Raw genomic sequence first — 21,302 nt, forward strand, 5'->3', positions numbered from 1 at the left:
TTTCTTTAGCTGCAGAATGAGAAAGTCCTACGAGATGATTTCTACTTTTCAGATTTAATATTAGATTTTTAAAATAAGTTTTTGTACACGATTATCTTCTACAGCTAGAAAACAAGAGGGCTGGGACCACATGTTATACATCTATATGTGCTCAGTGTTCTGTACATATGCTATAAAATGAATTCCTTAATAAACACTTGTTATCATTGCTGCTATTCCATCAGCTATGGAGATTGATTAAAACGTTCTTCCCAAGTATCATTCTTATTGCCCAGCTATTGATATGCATGTCAATGCTCTAAAATAGGATGTGTGGGTGAGTGAGCTAGATTAACAGAAATGTCTCAGTGCTACTCCCAGAATGGCAAACAATAATGTGATAAATATACCTGGACAAGTTGAAACAATAGAAATAGCTGAATGATTTGAGTTGAAACCTTAATCTCTCAAGAAATGTGTGTGTGTGTGTGTGTGTGTGTGTGTGTGTGTTACTGCAGGTTCTGATACATACTTTGCTAAAATTGAGGAACCACATTTTCTGATTGTGTGACTGGGGACAGATTTACTATAACGAAGGGCTGATGATGCTTGCTTTGTAGGACTTTAACAAGAAATGTCCTCAAAATAAGATACCAAGTTCCATACTTAGAGATATCACTGCATTCTCACCCACTTCTGATAATGGCAACTCAACAGTCCTATGGAGCCTTAAACCTTCCCAATCTCATGCAATCTTGATGGTACTCACAATCAAGATGCCCAGAACTTCCTGGGTAAGAGACGGGACACACGTCCTAAGGCCAAAAAACTTTCCAAGAAACCGTGAACCTTAAACAGAGGGCCACGAGAAAAGAAAAGGGTTGGCACGGGTTCATCCCACTGCCGCATCCTTAAAAGACTATTTGCCCATTCTTGCTGCTCATATTAAAAAAAAAAAAAAAAAAAAAAAAAAAAAAACTGCACTCCTCTCTTTTCTGAGGACTGGCTATTCAGTTTTTCCTTTAGCTATGTGAGCTGTCCCCAGTTATTTCAATAAATTCTTTTTTTTTTTCAGTTACCAAGGCCAATTTCTGTTATTGCAACTAAAGAATGCTAACGAGATAAGTATAGGTCCTTAATCTTTCTACCTCACATATACTTCCTAAAGACTCACACCAAAAACATAACAGATTTTGTATTCTTCTATTCATCATACTTGTGGAAAATACTATAAGAGACAAATCAAGAGGAATGTAATCTTCAATAAATTCATTTTACCTGGAGTCTTCCAGAAAACTAACTCAGAAGACCTTTGTTTGGAGCAGAGTTCTAATTCTAGAGCAATATAATGTAAGATGGGAAAGTGGATCAAATAGATGAGGAATTCCCTATTTAACACATTTGAAAATTATCTCTGGATATTAAGCACATTACTATAACAAAAAAGCACATTTTTAAAATTTTCACCATACCTGAACACGCATGCACATATTTTTCATTTTTAGTGACAGTTATATTAAATTGGGTGGGATTCTGAAATGGATTATAGCTCATGTTTTTCTGATGGAATTGATTTATGCTACTGTTCACATGAACCACTATTTTTCTGTATGTTCCTAAGATTCTTAGAAAAATCAGATAGTAACAAATAATTGAGATTAAGATAATATGTACAAATATATGCATGCATACAAGCTCCTTAAAAAACTACACACTGAATTATTCAAACATCCCAAATGTGTTCATACTAGTCACACTACATAATGTAATACCTGATACTATTTTATCACCTTTTATCTGAGAACATACAATACCAGAAATGCCAAAAGAGCCTGCAGGTAAGAATCATTATTGTAGTATCCTTGAGCATAAATACAAATGTAGTTCTGTATTTAAATTGCTAGAAATGCTGAAAACAATCCCCATTAATTTTTATGAAACCCTCTTCACATCTGATCTTATTTGTAATAATATCATGTTTCAATCCATTGGCTATTTTTAGCATAGAGACTTTGGGCTTGCACTGCCTATAGAAGTAAATCTGCTGATTTCATAAAACAGCACTAGACTCTTAGGACATAACTAAATAAAACATAAACGGACTTTGCATAATTTTTTCTTGGTTTGTCAAAATCCTGCCATCTCTCAAAGCCCTGTTTATGCTATCCCCCCCTTCAAATAAAACCTCCTGTCCAGTGAGCTCAGGGTGATTACAATTTATCTTACAATTGGCCATGTTACAGCTTTCTTTCCTCTCTCGTTTTAACTTTTATGGGATCTTGTGTTTTCAACCAGATAGTAAGTTCCTTGAGGGTCAGAGGAAATGTTTTATTCATCTTTGGTTTTTCTGTCACTACTTGCCCCAGCACTGTGCACAAAGCAGATTCTTGATAAATGTATGTCGACGTACTACACAGTCCCCCAGTGCTGACATGAGGAATGAAGAGTGCTCTAGACTAGAAGCTGCTCTTACAGTGTCCACCATCTCACTGATGAAAAACACAGAAGTGAGGTTTCTACCATCCAGAAAGATGATTAAAATCACAAGTAGAACATGACCTGTCCTTCAGTTCAACAGACAAACCCTGATATTTGGCTTTTGGGGCCAAAATCTATATGAAATAGTAAACAACTACAAAAACATAAAGAGCCAGAAATATGCTGGACTCGGATTACCTACTTTTGCTTTCAAAAAAGCCTCTTCTTCTTCTTCTTCTTCCCCCCCCCCCCCCCCCCCCCGCCGGCTAAGGAATGTCAACTATTATCTAATTTCCACTTTTGGTTCTAGTTTCTAAAGATTTTTTTTTTCTTTTTTCATGAGAGACACAGAGAGAGAGAGGCAGAGACACAGGCAGAGGGAGAAGCAGGATCCCTGAGGGGAACCTGATGTGGGGCTTGATCACAGGACCCTGGGATCATAACCTGAACCAAAGGCAGATGCCCAACCACTGAGCACCCAGGCATCCCAGCTTCTAGTTTCTATATGGGAAGAGGAAAATAGGTATACATGACATGCTAGGGGAGGTAACCCATCTGTATGCTAGGCAAGCTATAACAAATATATAACATTTCATAATGGTGTTATATTCTGGATAAGCACTGGGCTCTGAGTTTTTAAAAATCTTTCTACCTACTGCTATTCTACTTCTAGATGGTCACAATGCTTTCATGGTGATGTAGGTACCACAGTCCCTTTAAAGAAAGGGCACATGCACAAAGAAGTTACTCATAGCTTTGGCTGGTGTCAAAAGTAGGTAAAAATAAAAAGTGCTGAGCAAGGCAGGGATCATGCAAGAAGAGGATCTCAATTTTGCTTGCTGGAGGAAAGTAAATATATTTCTTTCTAGAATTCTAGTTTCTCACTCCACATATTGGTAAATATTCCAAATATAAATAGCATATGCTAGATTTTAGCATCATACTACAAAAAAATGTCAATAAATTTAAATACTAATTATCTAACTTTGCGTCCTGGTTTACAATTCAAATACTATTGGCCTAATTTTAAGCAACTACAATGAAACAAATACTACTTTTCCATTCCTCTAAGAACCACAGTATTTCTAAAGGTGTGAGCACAAAGCTCACAACCCTGAGACTCTTCAGATTCTATCTCAATCTGGAAATTCACTTTTCCTAGGATCTTAGCAGACTATGCCCTCTGCCCATCCATTGACATTTGTTGAAGGAGGGCTTCCATTTTGATAAGTACTTGAGTGTGCAATACTAACACATATTTATGCCCATTAAACTATGTAATATCATCTATATATTGGAACATATGTGACTACAAGACAAATTTTAATACAGATTGCCAATACAGTTGCTTGTAAAGTATGTCTCCTTCTTTGACTTACTGACCTTGCAACAAAAATGGGATGGAAACACAATAAATTGTAATAATAGCAATGTATAATGATAATACCTCCTAATACTTAAGTCATGATTCTCAGTTTAAAATTATCAGTTACTTTCCCTTTATTCCTTAATCTTCAAAAAACTTGGGATAAAGCAGGGGTAGGATTTGCTTTTCCTTTTTACCTGGCATATGGAAACTTAGGAGGCTAAGTGGCATCCCCTAGGTCACTAAGCAAATAACAGTGCTGAGAAGAGAACCAGTCTTCTAGAGAATGCACAAGAGTGCACACCTACTCATCAAATTATAGTATGAGGAATGTGGCCTTTTAAAGGAGACCACAAATAAATAGGAGAAGAGAAATGTATCAAAGACAAGTCCAGAAAAAAAAATCAGCTACAAGTGACTGAGTGACCTTATAAAGATAGCATAAAAATATTTCAAGAATACAAGTATTAAATAGTAAGTCAAGAAATTAATTTTGCAAAAGCAAAAGAAATATGTACACAGACATCCAAAACATTTTAGTCCACTTTGAACAAAGGTTATACCTCTTTAATTGTGAGATATAGGTGTTCAAAAACAGATATAATACTAACCTCAACTTTCAGGTCACCTTCATTAGCCTTAAAAAAATAAAAATAGGTAAAAATAAATTCCTGGCCAGTCTCTTTCATTGATGAAGGCCACAGAGATCTTTACCTCCAAGATCTGGAGGTCATTTCATCTCTAAGTGAAGTCAATACCCACTTAGTCCTCCTCTTCCTTCTTCCCCAAATTATTATATAATGCAGCATTTTTTCAAATAAATATTATAAAAAGTGAAATATTTATGTGGAGAGACATTAACAGGATGATACACAAGGAAATGGGTAAAGGAAGAAAAGAAGAAACAAGATTTCTTAACTTCTGTCATTCAAGTACTGAATTATGTTATGTAGTAGTATCTCTTTTTTTATATCCCATGCTTCATGAAGACATTCTTTTTCTCCCCATAAAATTAAATGATTTAAGCAGGAATCAGACTATTCAGGAGTAGCTGATCTATGCCTAAAATCATGTTGTGTCTGATTGTTCTTAAGGGAAGGAGAGTTACCTGTGTCTGTAAGAGATGTGATGCTATAACAAAACCCAAATTCAAGTGTGTGCAGGTCTGCAAGACTTGGTGGATGGGGCTGAGCTGGCCAGGAAACTGTTTTGACAATGAAGGCTGGACAACCACAGGGGGAAGGGAAGACTTATTCTATCTGCTACATTTGTGACTTTCAAATGTTCTATTGCACAGAAGATTATATTCTTAGGAATAGTTTGTGATCACTGTGTTAAAAATAGTACAGCCAATCCATATAGCCTGAATTTATTGTGTAGATAGGGAAATGATGAGTATGACTTCATTTTTGAACTAAAAATTATTTTATGCCAATTCTTCACTAGACTATGGTATTATCATCAGACAAAAGAGAAGGAAAGAGCCTAAGTTTACTATTTTATGGAGGTAAAAGATTATGCTTTTCTTAACTAAGAATCATTGTCTAAATTACAGATATTTTTCATGATACTTTGTAGTCAATGTCCAAACTTAGCTCAAAAGCATTTAGCGGGATCCCTGGGTGGCGCAGCGGTTTGGCGCCTGCCTTTGGCCCAGGGCGCGATCCTGGAGACCCGGGATCGAATCCCGCATCGGGCTCCCGGTGCATGGAGCCTGCTTCTCCCTCTGCCTGTGTCTCTGCCTCTCTCTCTCTCTCTGTGACTATCATAAATAAATAAAATAAAATAAAATAAAAATAAAAAAAAAAAGCATTTAGCATTGCCAGAGAGAGATTCAAACTAAAAAGCTATGGTTAGCTTGTAGGCTGAATATATCTGAATATAAAACGTTCATTGATTTTCTATTTTATCAGACTTTGTAATTGAAATCCAAAGTGTCACACTGAAAAGTTTCACTTATGAATGCAAATAAAGACGTGTAACACAAAGAAATTTCTCTGTAAAATATTCACTTAAGACATAATGTATCCTATCTATGCACACACACATACTAACACATGCATACACAAAAACATACATGTAGACCTTAGGTTGTAAATCAGAAGTAAAATGTGTGAAATTGAATGTTGTGGTATTTTGAAATGTTTACCTATCATCACTCTTTAGTCATAAAGAGATCAATTGCTTAGAAACCATGTGCCTAGTCTTGATACAGGACTATTGGTAAAACACTTGAAAAAAAGTCCTTATAGATAGTCTTATTTAGTTTTTTGTAAGTAGAAACAATAAATTAAACTATCCTATCAGAACAGACCAACAGGGAAAATGATTTATTTAAAAGCTAATCCCTAATTTAAATTGTTTATAAAATGAGTTGTCTAATATACGCATATATCCTACAACGAGGAGATGCATCGCTTCATCTTTGAACACAGTCTGCTTTGAAAGAGCTCAAGATAATTGGTTCAATAGGAACAGCAGCTCTAGCTTGTGGCTGATAATGAATGCCTAAAAATATTGCTACATAATAATGGCCTTGGATAATCACGTGAAACATTTTTGGATCAGTAAAATGTTGAGTTGTTCTGATCCTGCTTTACTTCTGCTGCTGTGACTCAATGCATACACAAAAATGGTCTTCATTTGCTATGAACCAAAAGCATCATAATACAGAAACATGAGTTGTGAATAAAGCGCACTGTTGTAAAATCGCAGAAGAGGAGAGCAATGAGATTTACCTCACAGGGCTGTTGGAAGAATCTGGGTCATGAGCTGCTACAGTGCCAATGATATTCCCAACTTGGGTAGCTTCTGACACCTCCATGGGGTACAGAGGTGAGGAAAACACGGGGGGCTCATCCACATCTTCCACAATTATCTTCACCGTTGTCGTGTCGCTGAATGGCCCCAAGCTGAGAAAGCGAGGGTCGGCATCTTTGTTTGCAGCTTCTATCCGGAGTGTGTAACTTGTTTTGGCTTCAAAATCCAGGTCCTGTAAAAGAAGTTATTAGGGAAATTAAATTACCAATTAAATAGTTAGCTAAGCAGAGCTTTTTTCATTTATGCATGTCAATAAGCACAGAAAGGACTCAGCCACGAAAATGCACCATCAGCATTCACAAATAATAAATAATAATGCCAATCGTAATCCTTGCTGCTTTTCTGGCTCACAGACAATGGTAAGTGCTTCTGAGCTAACTTAATCCACTGTGCTGCTGTGCATTGCACGGGCAAATGCAAGTCTTTAGAATATCATCTGAAAGACAACTGATAAGATTGAAAACTCTTTCCAAAAGAGACATCAATATAATATCCTTCAACCATGTAATTCAACTGTACTATCCAGGGGTGTACATTAAAAAGAAAGAAAAATATAACTTTCCACTGGATTTTTCATTTAAAAGGTCATCTTTAGTGATTTCAGGGACTGCATTACAATCCCGAGCCTTTAGGCCCTCCAAAGGCAACCATACAGTTTAGGGGGGATGTGGAGTCTCTGCCCTCTGAAAATACAGCCAATTCTCAAAGAAGCACCCAGAATTTCTGTCTCCATAATTCTTCTACCCCTATGCACCATGTGTCTGTTTGTATTTGATGGTTGAGAGTTATAGTCCAAAATCTCAGTTGTGGAACTTTCAAAGAGTGATTAACACTGCCAACACTTTACTCAAAAATAGTGACCCAACTTAAACCATTTGGTAGCTTTAAAAAAGTTCTAAGAGCAATTAAATGTTGTCCTAGGAAAGCACCATCTGTGAAAAAAAAAGAGTTATATACACAATATGCTGAAGTTGTTTGTGACAATAAAATGCTTCTCTTTCTTCAAAGGATACAGAGTCACAGATTTTTATGACTTTCAATCTCAATCTCACCACTGAAAAACTGTCCCAAAATATTCCTTACATTTCAATGAGATGAAACAAAAATACTTTTTTAAAGTGAAGACATGGACTGAAATGCTATTAAAAGTAAAGCACGATTTGTGACATACTTAATTATCATTTCAACTTAATGGTTATGTAACAATAAAAGTCTTAGGGAAAAGGGGCTAAAATGTAATGTTGAGAATTGTAATTCAGCTTCATCTATTGTGTTCATGGGCATGGGTGTGCACACATGCAGGTATGTATTTATTCCAACCCACCCCAAAAGGTGTGAGGCTGACTAAAATAACACAATAATATTGTAGTTATATAAATAGAAAGTTATATATATATATGTATACACTGTTTATGTACATAGACATTATATGTATGCATATTTAACAGTATATATATGTACTATTTATATAAAACATAACATAGGCACATAAACCCATGTAGATACGAAATATACAAATATAGATGTGTGTGTATTTGCAGATATATATTATATAAAAAAGTTTCTATGGCTCATCTCTGATTAATACTGAGGGAAAAATACACAAATCAATACTCAAAATAAGTTTACAATACTGAGATCAGGGAGCATTTACTGAAATGTTTACTGGCTTCACATCTGTCTCATCCAGTAGATTGTAAGTTCCAGACTGTTTGCTTAATTGCTAGCACTCCCAGTGCCTATTATGAATTCAGCACATAGAAGGGACTCAATAAATTCTTGTTGAATTAGAAAGAAAGAAAAAAAAAAACTTGACCACAAATATCCAGGACACAGAGCCTTAAAATTAAACTATACCTTTGCCCTAAGGAATCCTGATGGCCAAAAGTAGGGAGTGGGGGGAAGGAAGAGTCAGGTACACTGGTTTTCTTGACCACAAAAAATTTCTTAGAATAGCGACAGGAAAATGCAGTTTTAATTCTTTCTGAGCTTTCAGATGAAGATGCAGGGGCACATGGTAGGCAGTGCCCAGTGCCCTACACATCACCTTATTAACCTTATTAAATATCACCAAATTCAGTGATATTTTTATGATGCTACCTTTTTTGTCTGTTACCTAAAAATATTTCTAGCCCAATACTTCTCAACCAAATGTGAGAATCAGAACTACCCAGAGGAGTTTTCAGTCTCCAGGATCACGCCCCGGGCGAAGGCAGGCGCTAAACCGCTGAGCCACCTGGGCTGCCCTGCCAGAGGAGTTTTCAGACACACGTATGGCCCCTTCTAAGACGATTCTGATTCAGCAGATCCAGGATGAAGTACAAACATACATATTTTCAAAAGGCTCATTGGATAATTGTCATGAAAACCCTCTTGGAATAAGGCTGACCTCTGCTTTAACATTGTCTTATACCATACACGTAGTCCAATATTTAATGTGGATATCATTAGGAAGAAAAAAGAAATTATTTACCTAAATTCACTTAAAAGACTCTAAACATACTCACAAAAAGCTTGGATATTAACCTTGTGCACTTTGTTCTTATATTACTTATAAAACTGACAGATAATGAGAGAAATCTTATTTTTATATATTATGTGTCTTTATGTATGACAGAATGTGTCTTAAAAATCTTGTTTACCATCTCCTTTTAAATCAATTCAAAGCCACTACAACTTTTTAGATATTCATTCAGGTCTATCAAAAGGGATGAGAAGTATTTCTGTATTCAAGTAAAAGTTTGACTGACATATGAAAGAAAAATTCAAAATTTGCTGCACAAATGAATGCAATTATTTTATACCAACTTTTTTTTAATGTGTCTAAAAGGCAACAACATGAGGTATAGACATCTGGATGCCACTGAGTCATAATGAAACACAGTATCACGCACGATGATTGGTTGCCTAAGAGCTATTATGAAAATAGAGCAATAAAAGAATTCATATGAAAGGCTATGAATCAAGATTACAGACAGAAGAAATTGCTACACAAAATGATTTTCAGAGCAAATCAGAATAAGGCAGACATCGAGTTTTCAAAGAGGGGTGTGGTGTGACAGATAGGGTTGTTAAACACATTGAGAGAAAGCTTTTGCAGTAGAACTTTAATTCCTATTCCTCTTTCTTATTGACTTCTATATAAGCAATACGTTCCATAACTACTAGATTTCATGAACAGAGTTTTATTTGGAAAAAAATTTAGGTAAGACAAAGTAAAGGAAGTAAAAGGAGGAAGATAAAGGTAATGTTTATTTTTTAATTTTTTTAAAGGTAATGTTTAAACAGATTCTATCCAATATTGGGACTATGTATCACAATGAGACTATATAAAATTGGAAATTAACCCAAACCCTTATTACACTGTGGCTCACAACAGCAAGCAATATGGGGGATGAATAAGAACCTGGATTCAAATGGGAGTCAAACAGACCCAAACCAGTGATACCATAGAGCTATTCTGGACCTGCAGAAGCTGTGCTTTCATCTGTCAATTGACATGTATGTCAGACATGCTGAGAGAGAGAGAGAAGCAGCTTTTTTGGTATATTATTTCCTAGACTAGAAAATAGGGCTGTTTACATATTTTGCCATCAGAGATGATGAACTTCAGGGTTGAAAAAAAATCCCAAAAAACTATAGAGAACAAAATGATGGTTAGCAGAGCAGACGTGGGTGGGGGATGGGTGAAACAGGTGATGGGGATTAAGAGAACACTTAACTTGATGATCACTGAATAATACGTGGAGCTGTTGAATCACTATATTGCACACCTGAAACTAATATAGCACTATGTTAGCGATCCTGGAATTAAAATTAAAAAAACTTTAAAAATAAGTATTATAATCAAGGCAGGGATGAACAACCTTTTCCTGTAAGGAGATAATACTAAACAATTAGGCTTTTCATGTTGTATATTCTCTGCCACCTGTCAATGAATTAGTGTGGCCAAGTGCCAATAATGCTTCATTTACAGGCAATGAAACATAAATTCTCTACAACTTTCACGTTTCACACAACACCCATCTTCCTTCCATTTTTCTCAATCACTTCAAAATACAAAACCACCCTTAGCCCCTGAGCTGTACAGAAATAGACAGGGAGTTGTTTGTCAACCCCTGATCTAAGGAACCCAAGGTAATAAGCTTTTCCCAGACTAGATGCTTACCCTTCTTCCTGCCGTCTCTCTTACTGCAATTAAGATGAACTATTCATGATAAGTAGGACATTTTGTGTCTTCCAGTTGATATCACCATCACCTGCTGGTCCTTCTTTCCCATAATTTTGTCTTTCATTTCTCTAGTTGAAATATCATGGAGAACCACTATCACCTTCTTTATGAGTGTCCCCCTAACTTCCTTACCTAACAAATAATAAATCTTCTTTATACGAAAAGCTAACTATGAACAAGAAATTCTATACACATCTTGAATGTGCATTTAAAAAAATGCAAGGCTGGTATTATCCATCAATGTGAGAACCAAACATCAGGGAGTTCTAGTGACAGTTCAAAGTTAACCTGTGTAGTTGGCAAAGATACACTACGTGAAGACAAGGCCATGTCCACCCACCACCTATTCCCTTCCTGGTATAAAAATCAGGCTCGAAGAACAATTAAGGTCTCTTATTGTATGCCAGTATCACATTTAGGAATCTGCCCACCTCACCAATCTTATAGGTTTGCTGTAAAGTATTCCTAAATTTAAAACACCTAGAACATTGACTGAAACTGAGTAATTGCTGTATAAATATTCGCTTCTTCCTATTCTATTATTCTTAGTGCCTTTATTTCGTGCAAGATAATGAGGAAATAAAATGACACTTAAGACTATGCCTTCCTCCTCTGTTTCCCCATGACACCTAGGCCTCAGTAAAGTCAGTTTGCAATATGTGTCTTGAATTAAAACAAAACAAAATGAAACAAAAACTATCATAAAGAGTGAGGTCTGGATAGTTTGTTCCCCTCCCCCTGCCATTTTTAGCCTTTTCGATAGTAAAACCTAAGTTAAAACATAATCTTGAATCCATTTAATAGATTCACTGCACTGCATTTGTCTTTCTCCATATAGCTTGGCTTCTGGTCTATAGCCAAATGTGCTCTCATTAAGCTCAATGGCCTCCTTTTAGATCTTGCACTTTTGGGCAATGCTGGTGTTGATGTTTAGGAATTGATCCAAGTTAAACTCTTCTTTTGGAAATTGTTCATTCTGCTCTTCTAAACATGGCATGGTACCAACAGGGCTGATTAGAGAGAGAGTGTGTGCGCACATACACACACGTGCCTGTCTATATATTTAGTGTCTATGTCTAATGTGGATTTTGTACAAAAGCACTAAGATTGTTTGTCATTTTTAAAGACACTTCTTTTTCTAGAGATTCCAGCTGTCTTTTGGATCAAAGCATATTCTGCTGCTTTCAATATCTTCCCTACATGTTGATCAAACCAATAGAAATCTTTTCCTCCTAAGTAAAGGAGCTTAAATGAGGTATCTATAGAAAAAGAACCCTCAATCACAATTTTTTCCTTTACAATAATTTTACTCAAAATAAATCTACTGTACAGAATTTTAAAAGTGATCTACAACCTTGAAAAAGGTCTCTCCGCAAGAATAACTTTGTACACCTAAATACAAGAAGAATTCTAAAATTATCCCCCCATCAAGAACTTTTCAAAAGCAAAACACACCTTTATTATGTACAACTGCATTATTCCTTTGTTTTGTCCCTTCTCTGAGTTATGCCTAAGAAAGTCTTAATGTTTCCCTCTCAGCCCCTGGACTCTCATTTCTTAGAGCAGTGACTTTAGAAAACTTGTAAGTCCATTCTCTGCCCCTTTGAGATGGAAATTTTTTTTAAAAAAGGTTCTTGCCATTTTTACAGCCCAAGAATGTCTTCCTCAAGAAACAGGGAGTCATCTCTTTGAAATATCATCACCAAGGAAGAAAGGGCTGCTGTGAAGAGTAAGAGCCAACTCTGTCTGAGCCTTGCTCCAAGCTATAAAACTACCTCCTGTTGTGAAGCTACAAGAAATTTTACTTTCCCTTTAGGTAAAGTCAATCAGCACATACAGAAGCCCTGTTATCCACCCACCACCCAAATACACTCCAGCACTTAACTCGCCTGCCCTCTCTCTCACCTGAGTTGAGTTTAGACTGAATTCTGGCCTCCTTCTCCTGTGGCCACATCCTTGAAGTCTGTCTTACCCTGTTTAAATTTGTCCAGTGCAATTTTTGCCGACAGTTGCAAGTGACTTCTGCATCTTCTGAAGATTTTATTTGTCTTGAAATCTTTTGTGCATCATGAAACCTATATGTGGATTTGGGCAATAAGCTGTTTTTTATAGAGAGAAAAGAGAAAATGTGTTCCAAATTGTGTGTGTGTGTGTGTGTGTGTGTGTATGATTCTATATTTGGATGCACCATGTTGATGCATTAAAAATATGTAAGGACAAACAAATCATCTGAAAGTGAGCAAAATAAGTATAAGCAAATTTGGAATAAGCAAAACAAGAAAGACTTCTGGGTACCACCATGTCCAGTTTATATTTCTATGAGAGTCATTATTTTGACTTTTCAAAAAATTATGCTTTAATGCAACTCTTTATCAGGTATTTCATACAAATATTCACATTTTGCAAATAGACTACTATTTATACACAGAAAGTATCTAGTGCTCTCTAGGTAAATTGGGACCCTAACGAAGATATTATGAATAACTGCAGAAATGTTTAAAGCCTGAAATGGTAAAGTATGTCAACATATGAAGAATAAAGTAAGGATATAAATATCAGGAATAATTATTTCCATTATCTAGCCACACAAGTGTCCTCTGGCTTCCATGAGTATTAAATTAACATCTCCTAACCTAGATACTAGCAAACAGAAGCAATTAAGCAGATACAACACATCTCCATTTCCTAAGTTAAAAAAAAAAATCTAAGACCATCAACTAAATGTACATATGTTTCAGATTTTTAGTTGAACCTATCTACAAAGAGAACCATAAACTGCTAAATGAATTCCCTGTTAACAATACACATTTATATAGGCCTTAACATATGCAGGTTTTCATTCTATGAGTTTTACAATATTACCTTATTAACTGCTCACACTCATTGATTCTCACAAGATAATACTGTCAGATAACACAGTTCTTAACAGATCATTCTGACAAATCTGGAAACTGAGTCAAGGACAGATTGAGTTTCTTTTTTTTTTTTTTTTTTTTTTCAGATTGAGTTTCTTGCTCATAATCACACAGGATGGTTCCAGGGTCTTTGTTTCCACAGACTAAGAAAAAACATCAGAATGAATTGGAAGCATGAATCAGGTAATCTAAAACAAGCAAAAAGAATAGTAGTGAATCTCAGGATGTTGACAAAGGAAGAAAGTAGGATCAACCATATAAAACTGATGTAGTTTATGCTGCAATGGTGAGAGAGAAATTGAGGGCTGTTATCATCAAAATGTCTACTGTCATCACGTATTATTTCAACTAGAGCACAGAATGCCTAAATCAGAAACTCCCCAGATTCTTATCCATATCTAGTTAATTAATGTCTGGCTTTCTCTTTTAGGTACTGTTGTCTGTATGCCACTCAACAGAAATGTTCCACTATGACTTCTGTATTAATGTCCTGTGGCTGCAGTAGCAAACACCACAAATTTAGTGTCTTAAAATACATCAATTTATTGTTTTATACCATTTTGGAGTTCAGAGGTCTAAATCAAGGTGTTGGCAGGGGTGTGTTCCTTCTCAAGGCTTCAGGGAAGAATCATTCCTGCTTCTAAAAGCCACACGAGTTCTTGGCTCACAGCTTCTTCTTCCATCTTCAAAACACATCACTTCTTCCCTCTGGTTCTGTTCCCACATCCCTCATCTAAGGTCCTCATGATTAATTACACTGAGCCCAATGAGATAATCTATGAAAATCTCCCCATCTCCACCCCGTTAACTTAATCATATCTGCAAAACCCCTTTTGTCATACAGGGTCAACTACTCATAGTTTCCAGAGATTAGGACATGGGTATCTTTGAGATGCATAGCAGGGGTACACTATTCTGTGTACCACATACTCCCTGTGAATTTAGGCTTTTTTTGGTTTCATAAGCAGAAAATAGAAAACAAGCCTTGCAAATGACTATATTCTTTCCCAGTGTAACATAACAGCTCAAGCAGAGCTATTTCCCAGCATGACTAGACCCAGTGACTTCCTGTGGAAGGGCCTCACACATTTTCAGGCAACCTGAATGCAGATTATGACCCAAAGGCAGTTTAGCTTCTATTTTCCTAGGAGCCTTTACCAAAGAGCAGCTAATATTAACTTATTTTGACCCACATAATTATTTTGTGAGTAATGCAGAAACAGGAGAGAAGACTACAGCGTAAGTCAGCAGACCTGAGATTCTTTTGCCATTTCATGTATGTGTGACCCGAAGATTAAATTTTTAGTTTCTCTGGAGCACCGCTGGGACTCAAAACCTTTTTTTCTACTTTCCCAGCATCCACAGTATTTTATAGCTCCTCTCTTTTCATGTGTGTTTTTTTCCACTCACTTCTCAAACCTTCGCTGGCCTGTCTTGCTTTGATGTCTATAACGTGGCACAATGATATGCCAATTCTTGATGTCAGCTTCAAGAGACCTTGTAGCTTCGATTCTTGCCACTCTTGGAACAAGGCCAAGTTACCTACTGGAGATGAGACACATTTATACCCCCCCTTGTCCCAGCAGACAGACAGACACCTCCATAGAGGCAGACCCACCATGCTGATCAGGAGCTGGCCACTGACCCAAGTGTGAGCCTACCTCAGGTCAGCAGAAAAATCATCTGGCTGAACTTCCATCAAATTGCTAACTCACAAAATCATGATGTAAAGAAATACTGTTGTTTAAAGTAGTAGATTTTGGGGGTAATTCATTAAGTAGCAATGAATAGTTGATACAGCTATGGAGAGAAACAATAAAAGTTGGTGGCTTCAGTTTTTGACATCATGTGGCAGCGTATTTTGATATGATGGCAGCAGATACAGTGAAAATGAACCAAAATAGCCTCGAAATGACCAAATGAAATAGTGAGAGAGAGGTCATATCCAGACATGTGAATTTCTTTGAATTCCAGGCCCTTGGCTCTTCTAAGCATTTCCTTATTGGTTTATATTTTATCTTTATTATCTAAAATAGATTCCGGAATCCATCAGTTCCCTCCTCTACTGATAATACGTGCAATTCCTTTTCTTTATCTGAATATATTTATATTTTAGATTTCCTTTGTGGTTCAGTTACTTATAAAGTCTTTTAGAATACCTCAGTCCTGGAAAAATAAAACAATTTCCCTTCTCAGAATCTTTTCCTACCCTGCTAACTTAAACTTTTTAGTTTTACCAAGTAATGTTGAAAGCATTCTTTCCCTTACTTTATTATATTTTTTAAAGTAACCTCAATGCCCAATGTGGGGCTTGAACTCACGACCATGAGATCAAGAATTGCCTACTCCACCGACTGAGCCAGCCAGACACCCCTTTCCCTTACTTTATATACATGCGTTAGGGATATTCTCAAGTGCCCCTTTTAATTTTAATTATCATGCATATGGTAATGCCTCCCAGACCTAAGTTTGTACTCTAGACCTCTGCCTCGAGCTGCAAATCCTTACTCATGACCTCCTAGACATTATTATCCAGATACCACAGGCACTTCACATGTATTCTAAATCATAATAATCATCTGTACACTCCCATTTGAAAGGAATGGCACAATTATTCATCTAGTTACTCACACTGGAAACATTAAGTTTTGTCCTTAAATTCTCTCTTCAACTTTCTTATACAATCACTAAATCTTATCTCTTTCTTAAATATCTCTTTCTTAAATATGTCTTTCTTGGAAGCCTACCCATCGAAACTAATTCAGGAAACAACACACCATGGAAAAAGACAGAAGTAAGGAAAAAAAATTGTACATTATCTGTGACTTGTACTAAGCAAAAAAAAAAAAAAGTGATGGACTCACTGGAAAATGTCTTTGGCATATACATATCAAAGCAGAACACTGCTCTGATAACTGTCAAAATCAAAGCAAACAGAAATACTCCTAAGTGAACATGGCCTTTGCCTCTTTTATCAAGACTATCATGTGTTGACATTTATATTACTATCAACGTCCTTCAAAGAGTGTCAATTTCTTATTTCCTTTTTAAGCCCCTAAATTCTTCTCTAATCTTGGCTATTCAAACATGGCTAAGTTTATATCTTAATAAGTAGATTGCCTATATATACGCACACATGAGCATAATGATGAAAATGATATAAGGATCTACTTAAATATACACGGTAATAATGGGTTGAATAAATTGGAAAATATAATCAGAAATTCAGAAGTTAACTACAGTTACCATATTAATCTTATCACAGCCACCTTTAAAACCAAAATAATCCAAAATGTATGCCTTTTCACAGTCCAAAGAGAAATGTCTTCGTTCCACTTTAAGAAATGTGCCTCCACGGCACCAGGATTAATTGAATAAAATCTTTTGAAAGAAAAACATAATGATAAGAAGACATATAAATTAGAAATGTTGTCAGTTTGATATACCTCCACCACACATCAGCAGCATTTTACGAAGTGCTGAAATAGACACTTGACTCTGGGAATTAGCTCCTCCTTATTGCAAGTAGGAAACAAAGGACACGTTTCAATAACAAGATAGTAAACCCCAGAGCTTAGAAATCCTTGTGGCAGAGTTGAAGGCTGAAAGGAAAGTATATAGTCTAACTCTTCCTGCCCCCCCCAGTGAAGGCATGCGGGCCTCCTTATCAATACTTCTATAATAATGCTCTATTATTTGATGGCTTTGGCTTCATTCAGAATTTTTAAAGGTATGAATATAAGGAGATTATGAAGATAACATAGGGCTGGCCAGAAAAAAAGCTTAAATATACTATTTTGACCGTGAAAATGTGATCCTCCAAACACCATCCATATGCCAGACATGAATGTGTACTCATCCTTCACAGGAAATACATCCTGAAAATGCTCATTTTTTACTGCACTGTAACTGTATAGTAATGTATTTTATAAAAGCAAAATCCCATATTTAATCCCTACTGAGGTCTTATATTGAAAACTGAAGCACATTAGAAGACAGATTGTCATATCTCAAAGGAAAAATAGGAAATTATAGTTCCCATGTTGTAAATTATGATGCGAAAATGTAAGCAGAAAAAACTCTAGGTGTAAAGAAAGACAGTTTTCACTCACATGGGATAATATTTATGTTTACACTCTGTGAATTTGGAAGCCCTGTGCAACTGGGTATAAGGGTTATCATTAAATCATTCATAAATGGCCAAAGCAGCAGCTTGTATTCTGTTTTAACTGTGAAACACTGTATTATCATCATAATTTAAAACAGTATTTAAACTATACAATCATGTTTCTAATTCTGTGAAAATATCTACAAAAACCTTTAGCCTTGGGGATTCTGGCTATTTGGGCATATTTATAAACATTTTCTATATAAGACATTGGAGCAATAATAGCATAAGTGAAGGTAATCTTTCACAATTCTGTACTTATTTTTCTCTTTCTAACATATCTTTAAAGAGATTGTTTTCTCGTTCTCTCTCTGCTTTTAGGTTCACTTAATGCAAAGCATGACATGTAAATGTTTCCAAATATGATAACAATTTGCTCAAACTGGAATAAATCTCATTATAACCATGACAGCGCATTGTTTCTGACAAAGCAATGAACTAAAGTTTTATTATACTACAGAGAGAAAATAAGTTCACGTGATAGTCAAGCATGGTCCACAGGTACAAAATAACCTATTTCCAAAAGAAATATCTATATAAACAAAGAGTGAAACTCAGTTATCCCAATGTGAAATAATATTTAGAGGCATTCACAATCATAAGAACAAATACATATGTCAACATCCTAGCAGTGCCTGGTTGTAAATGTTTTCCAATAGTTTGGAGAGACTAGAAAACCCATCAAAAAATGGATCATTTTTATGGACTGTCCATTCTATTGTTTATCTAAATGAAAATTTAAAACTATTCTAAGAACAATGGGAGAATGCTTCATTTGGTTTTCTTTAGAATTTCTTGGTTTTAGTAAGAATGCTCTGTGACTCAGGTTCAGAAATCCATTCTGGATTTCATAGATGATTCCACTATTCTCTACCTGCTCATACACATTTCCACGTGCTGTGAGGAACTTCTGGTAGCATTTTACCTGGAATGAAATCCAGAACCCCCCCTTCACTGAAATCGTAATAAATAAAACTGAAAATTAAAATCCTGCCTTGAGGACCATATGCAGTTGTTAGTTCTGACAGAGGGAATCAGAAAATCTTAAGGACAGACCTCCTTCATTCTGAATAAAACCACTCTAAAGAGGCTAATTAATCTTTTTTTAATGTTAAGCAAAAACACTTCTGAAATAGAGACTCAAGATCCTATTGGGTTCATGATGGAATATCACTTGGATTTAGGTTTAAAGACTGCCCTTAGGAGGTTAGCAGACTACACTGCTTTAAGATGGAAGATTTTAGGGGTAGTGGGCCAAGTATAGATATTCTTTTCATGAAGCCGCTGTCCTTAGATTGAAGATGAAAGTTCATAGAGCAGTTTTATGAGCTATCGTGAAGCTTAACTTACTTTTGTAGCTACTATCATGACTGAAAATTCTTGTTAATTTTAATAATCCTTAGTGAATTCTTTTGGAATTTCTATGTATATAACCTCATTAATGATTATTTTACTGCTTCCTTTCAATTTTTTGTATCCCTCTCTCTTCTTCCCTTAGTATAAGGTAGCTTGCTTTCAACCTAGTTGGATTAATAAAGTGTTTTTGAATCTTGAACAACAATTTAAAGAAAGGGTGGATCTGAGAAGCTAGAAAAAGGTTGTGAACTCAAGAGCTATTAAAACAGTTTTAGAGTGAGCAATGATAACCATCCTTAAGATAATGCCAAGGAGAATAGAAAAAACATACAGCCAAGAGCTATTATGGATCAAGGGGGAGCAAAAGAGAAGCTAGAAATGACTTCAAAGCTTTAAGCTTAAAAAAAAAAAGTGTGCTATTTGACTGTGACCAGAATTAACAATGAATTCCCTAAAACTTTAAAAAGTAATATTCAGAAATTGAGGATAATTTTTAATCACTGAATTAAATATATCATATATATTTTTATGTACATGTTTGAATAATTTGTGCTTTCTTTATATATGAAATGCACATACATGTTCAATAAAAATCAATATATATTTTAAAATTCTAGAATATGAACAGATTGATTTCAGTTGACTCTTTGAAATCTTTGAGCAGCACTGTACCTTATTGCATTCCTTTTATTTTAGACAACAAAACAAAACATTTTGCCAACAGTTGGCCTATCCTAGTTATTAAAACTTTTTTACACAGATTGTCACCAGCTGAGCTAAAATAGCAGCTGTCCACTGGAAATAATTGCAGAAATGTTTTGTCCATTGGCCTGAAATCAAACATATGTTTTCCTGTAACAATTAAAATATAAGTTTCTTTATTGACACATGTTAATTATTGAAGAGTGTTAATTACGAAAGTTATACACCTGGATTATCAGACTGGCATAAAATTCCATTATTTAGGGGGTGGGGATTTTCACATATCCTATATTTTAGTATTTTTAAATAGTTGAGAAAATAAGACTATATTCTGCAATAATTCTTTTGTTTTTAATTTAACATTTGTCAAAAACGTCTATACAAAGCAGAGGGAATAAATAACTCATTATCCCCCATATCTAATCAGTAGTATGAGCTAATTTAAATATACCATGACAGAGTCTTCAGTTAGGATTATAGTGATTTTCTATCTCCTTTACACTTATATTTAAGGGATTATGATAAGCTTTACAACTTTTCATGCTCTGTATGAATTCTTCCAACACTTCAACTAGTATAAACTTGGAAAGGGAATAATTGATAATGTAGTAAGTTTTCAACATTTTGGTTTCTATTTCCAACTTTGCACTGTTTTCACATATATGGACTGTTTGTCTAGTTGCTAACAAAGATGTGTAGTTGATTTTAGGGTTTCCTGGAAGAGTCAACAAAGAAACACATCTCTCCACATAAGTCATTTAAAACAGTTTATCTGGGGAGGCAGATGGGCGGATGGAGTGATTGGGTGATGGACACTGAGGGGGGCACTTGACGGGGTGAGCACTGGGTGTTACACTGTATGTTGGCAAATCGAACTCCAATAAAAAACATATATATAGGGATCCCTGGGTGGTGCAGCGGTTTGGCGCCTGCCTTTGGCCCAGGGTGCGATCCTGGAGACCCGGGATCGAATCCCACGTCGGGCTCCCGGTGCATGGAGCCTGCTTCTCCCTCTGCCTATGTCTCTGCCTCTCTCCCTCTCTCTCTCTCTGTGACTATCATAAATAAATAAAAAGTAAAAAAATACATATATATATAAATAAAATAAAACAGTACATCTGTCAGTGTGCCTTGCTGTCACAGAACTACAGATAAGGGCTATGGCTTTACTCAGAGTAGACTAGTTAGGGCATTACTATAAATGTCATTCAAGATTTTCTATGATTCTGACACCTAAAAATAAATGCATAGTTTTTTGTCTTACAGTTAAAATAGTAATAGCTCCAC

At 35.7% G+C, this 21,302-nt stretch overlaps 1 protein-coding gene across 3 annotated transcripts in view; it reads right to left on the minus strand.

The window, feature by feature from the left end:
- Nucleotides 1–21,302, minus strand: part of CDH7 (cadherin 7) — a 125,489-nt gene that overhangs the window by 38,068 nt on the left and 66,119 nt on the right. For 2 of the 3 annotated variants that reach the window (XM_038525835.1, XM_038525834.1), the window contains exon 7: nucleotides 6,562–6,815. In XM_038525835.1, the coding sequence (XP_038381763.1) occupies nucleotides 6,562–6,815 (254 nt within the window). Of the gene's footprint in view, nucleotides 1–6,561; nucleotides 6,816–21,302 lie in introns of those variants that run through there. The other variant, XM_038525836.1, reaches the window with a different exon arrangement.

The sequence above is a fragment of the Canis lupus genome, chromosome 1 (genome assembly GCF_011100685.1).
Source record: "Canis lupus familiaris isolate Mischka breed German Shepherd chromosome 1, alternate assembly UU_Cfam_GSD_1.0, whole genome shotgun sequence".
Lineage (NCBI taxonomy): Eukaryota > Metazoa > Chordata > Mammalia > Carnivora > Canidae > Canis > Canis lupus.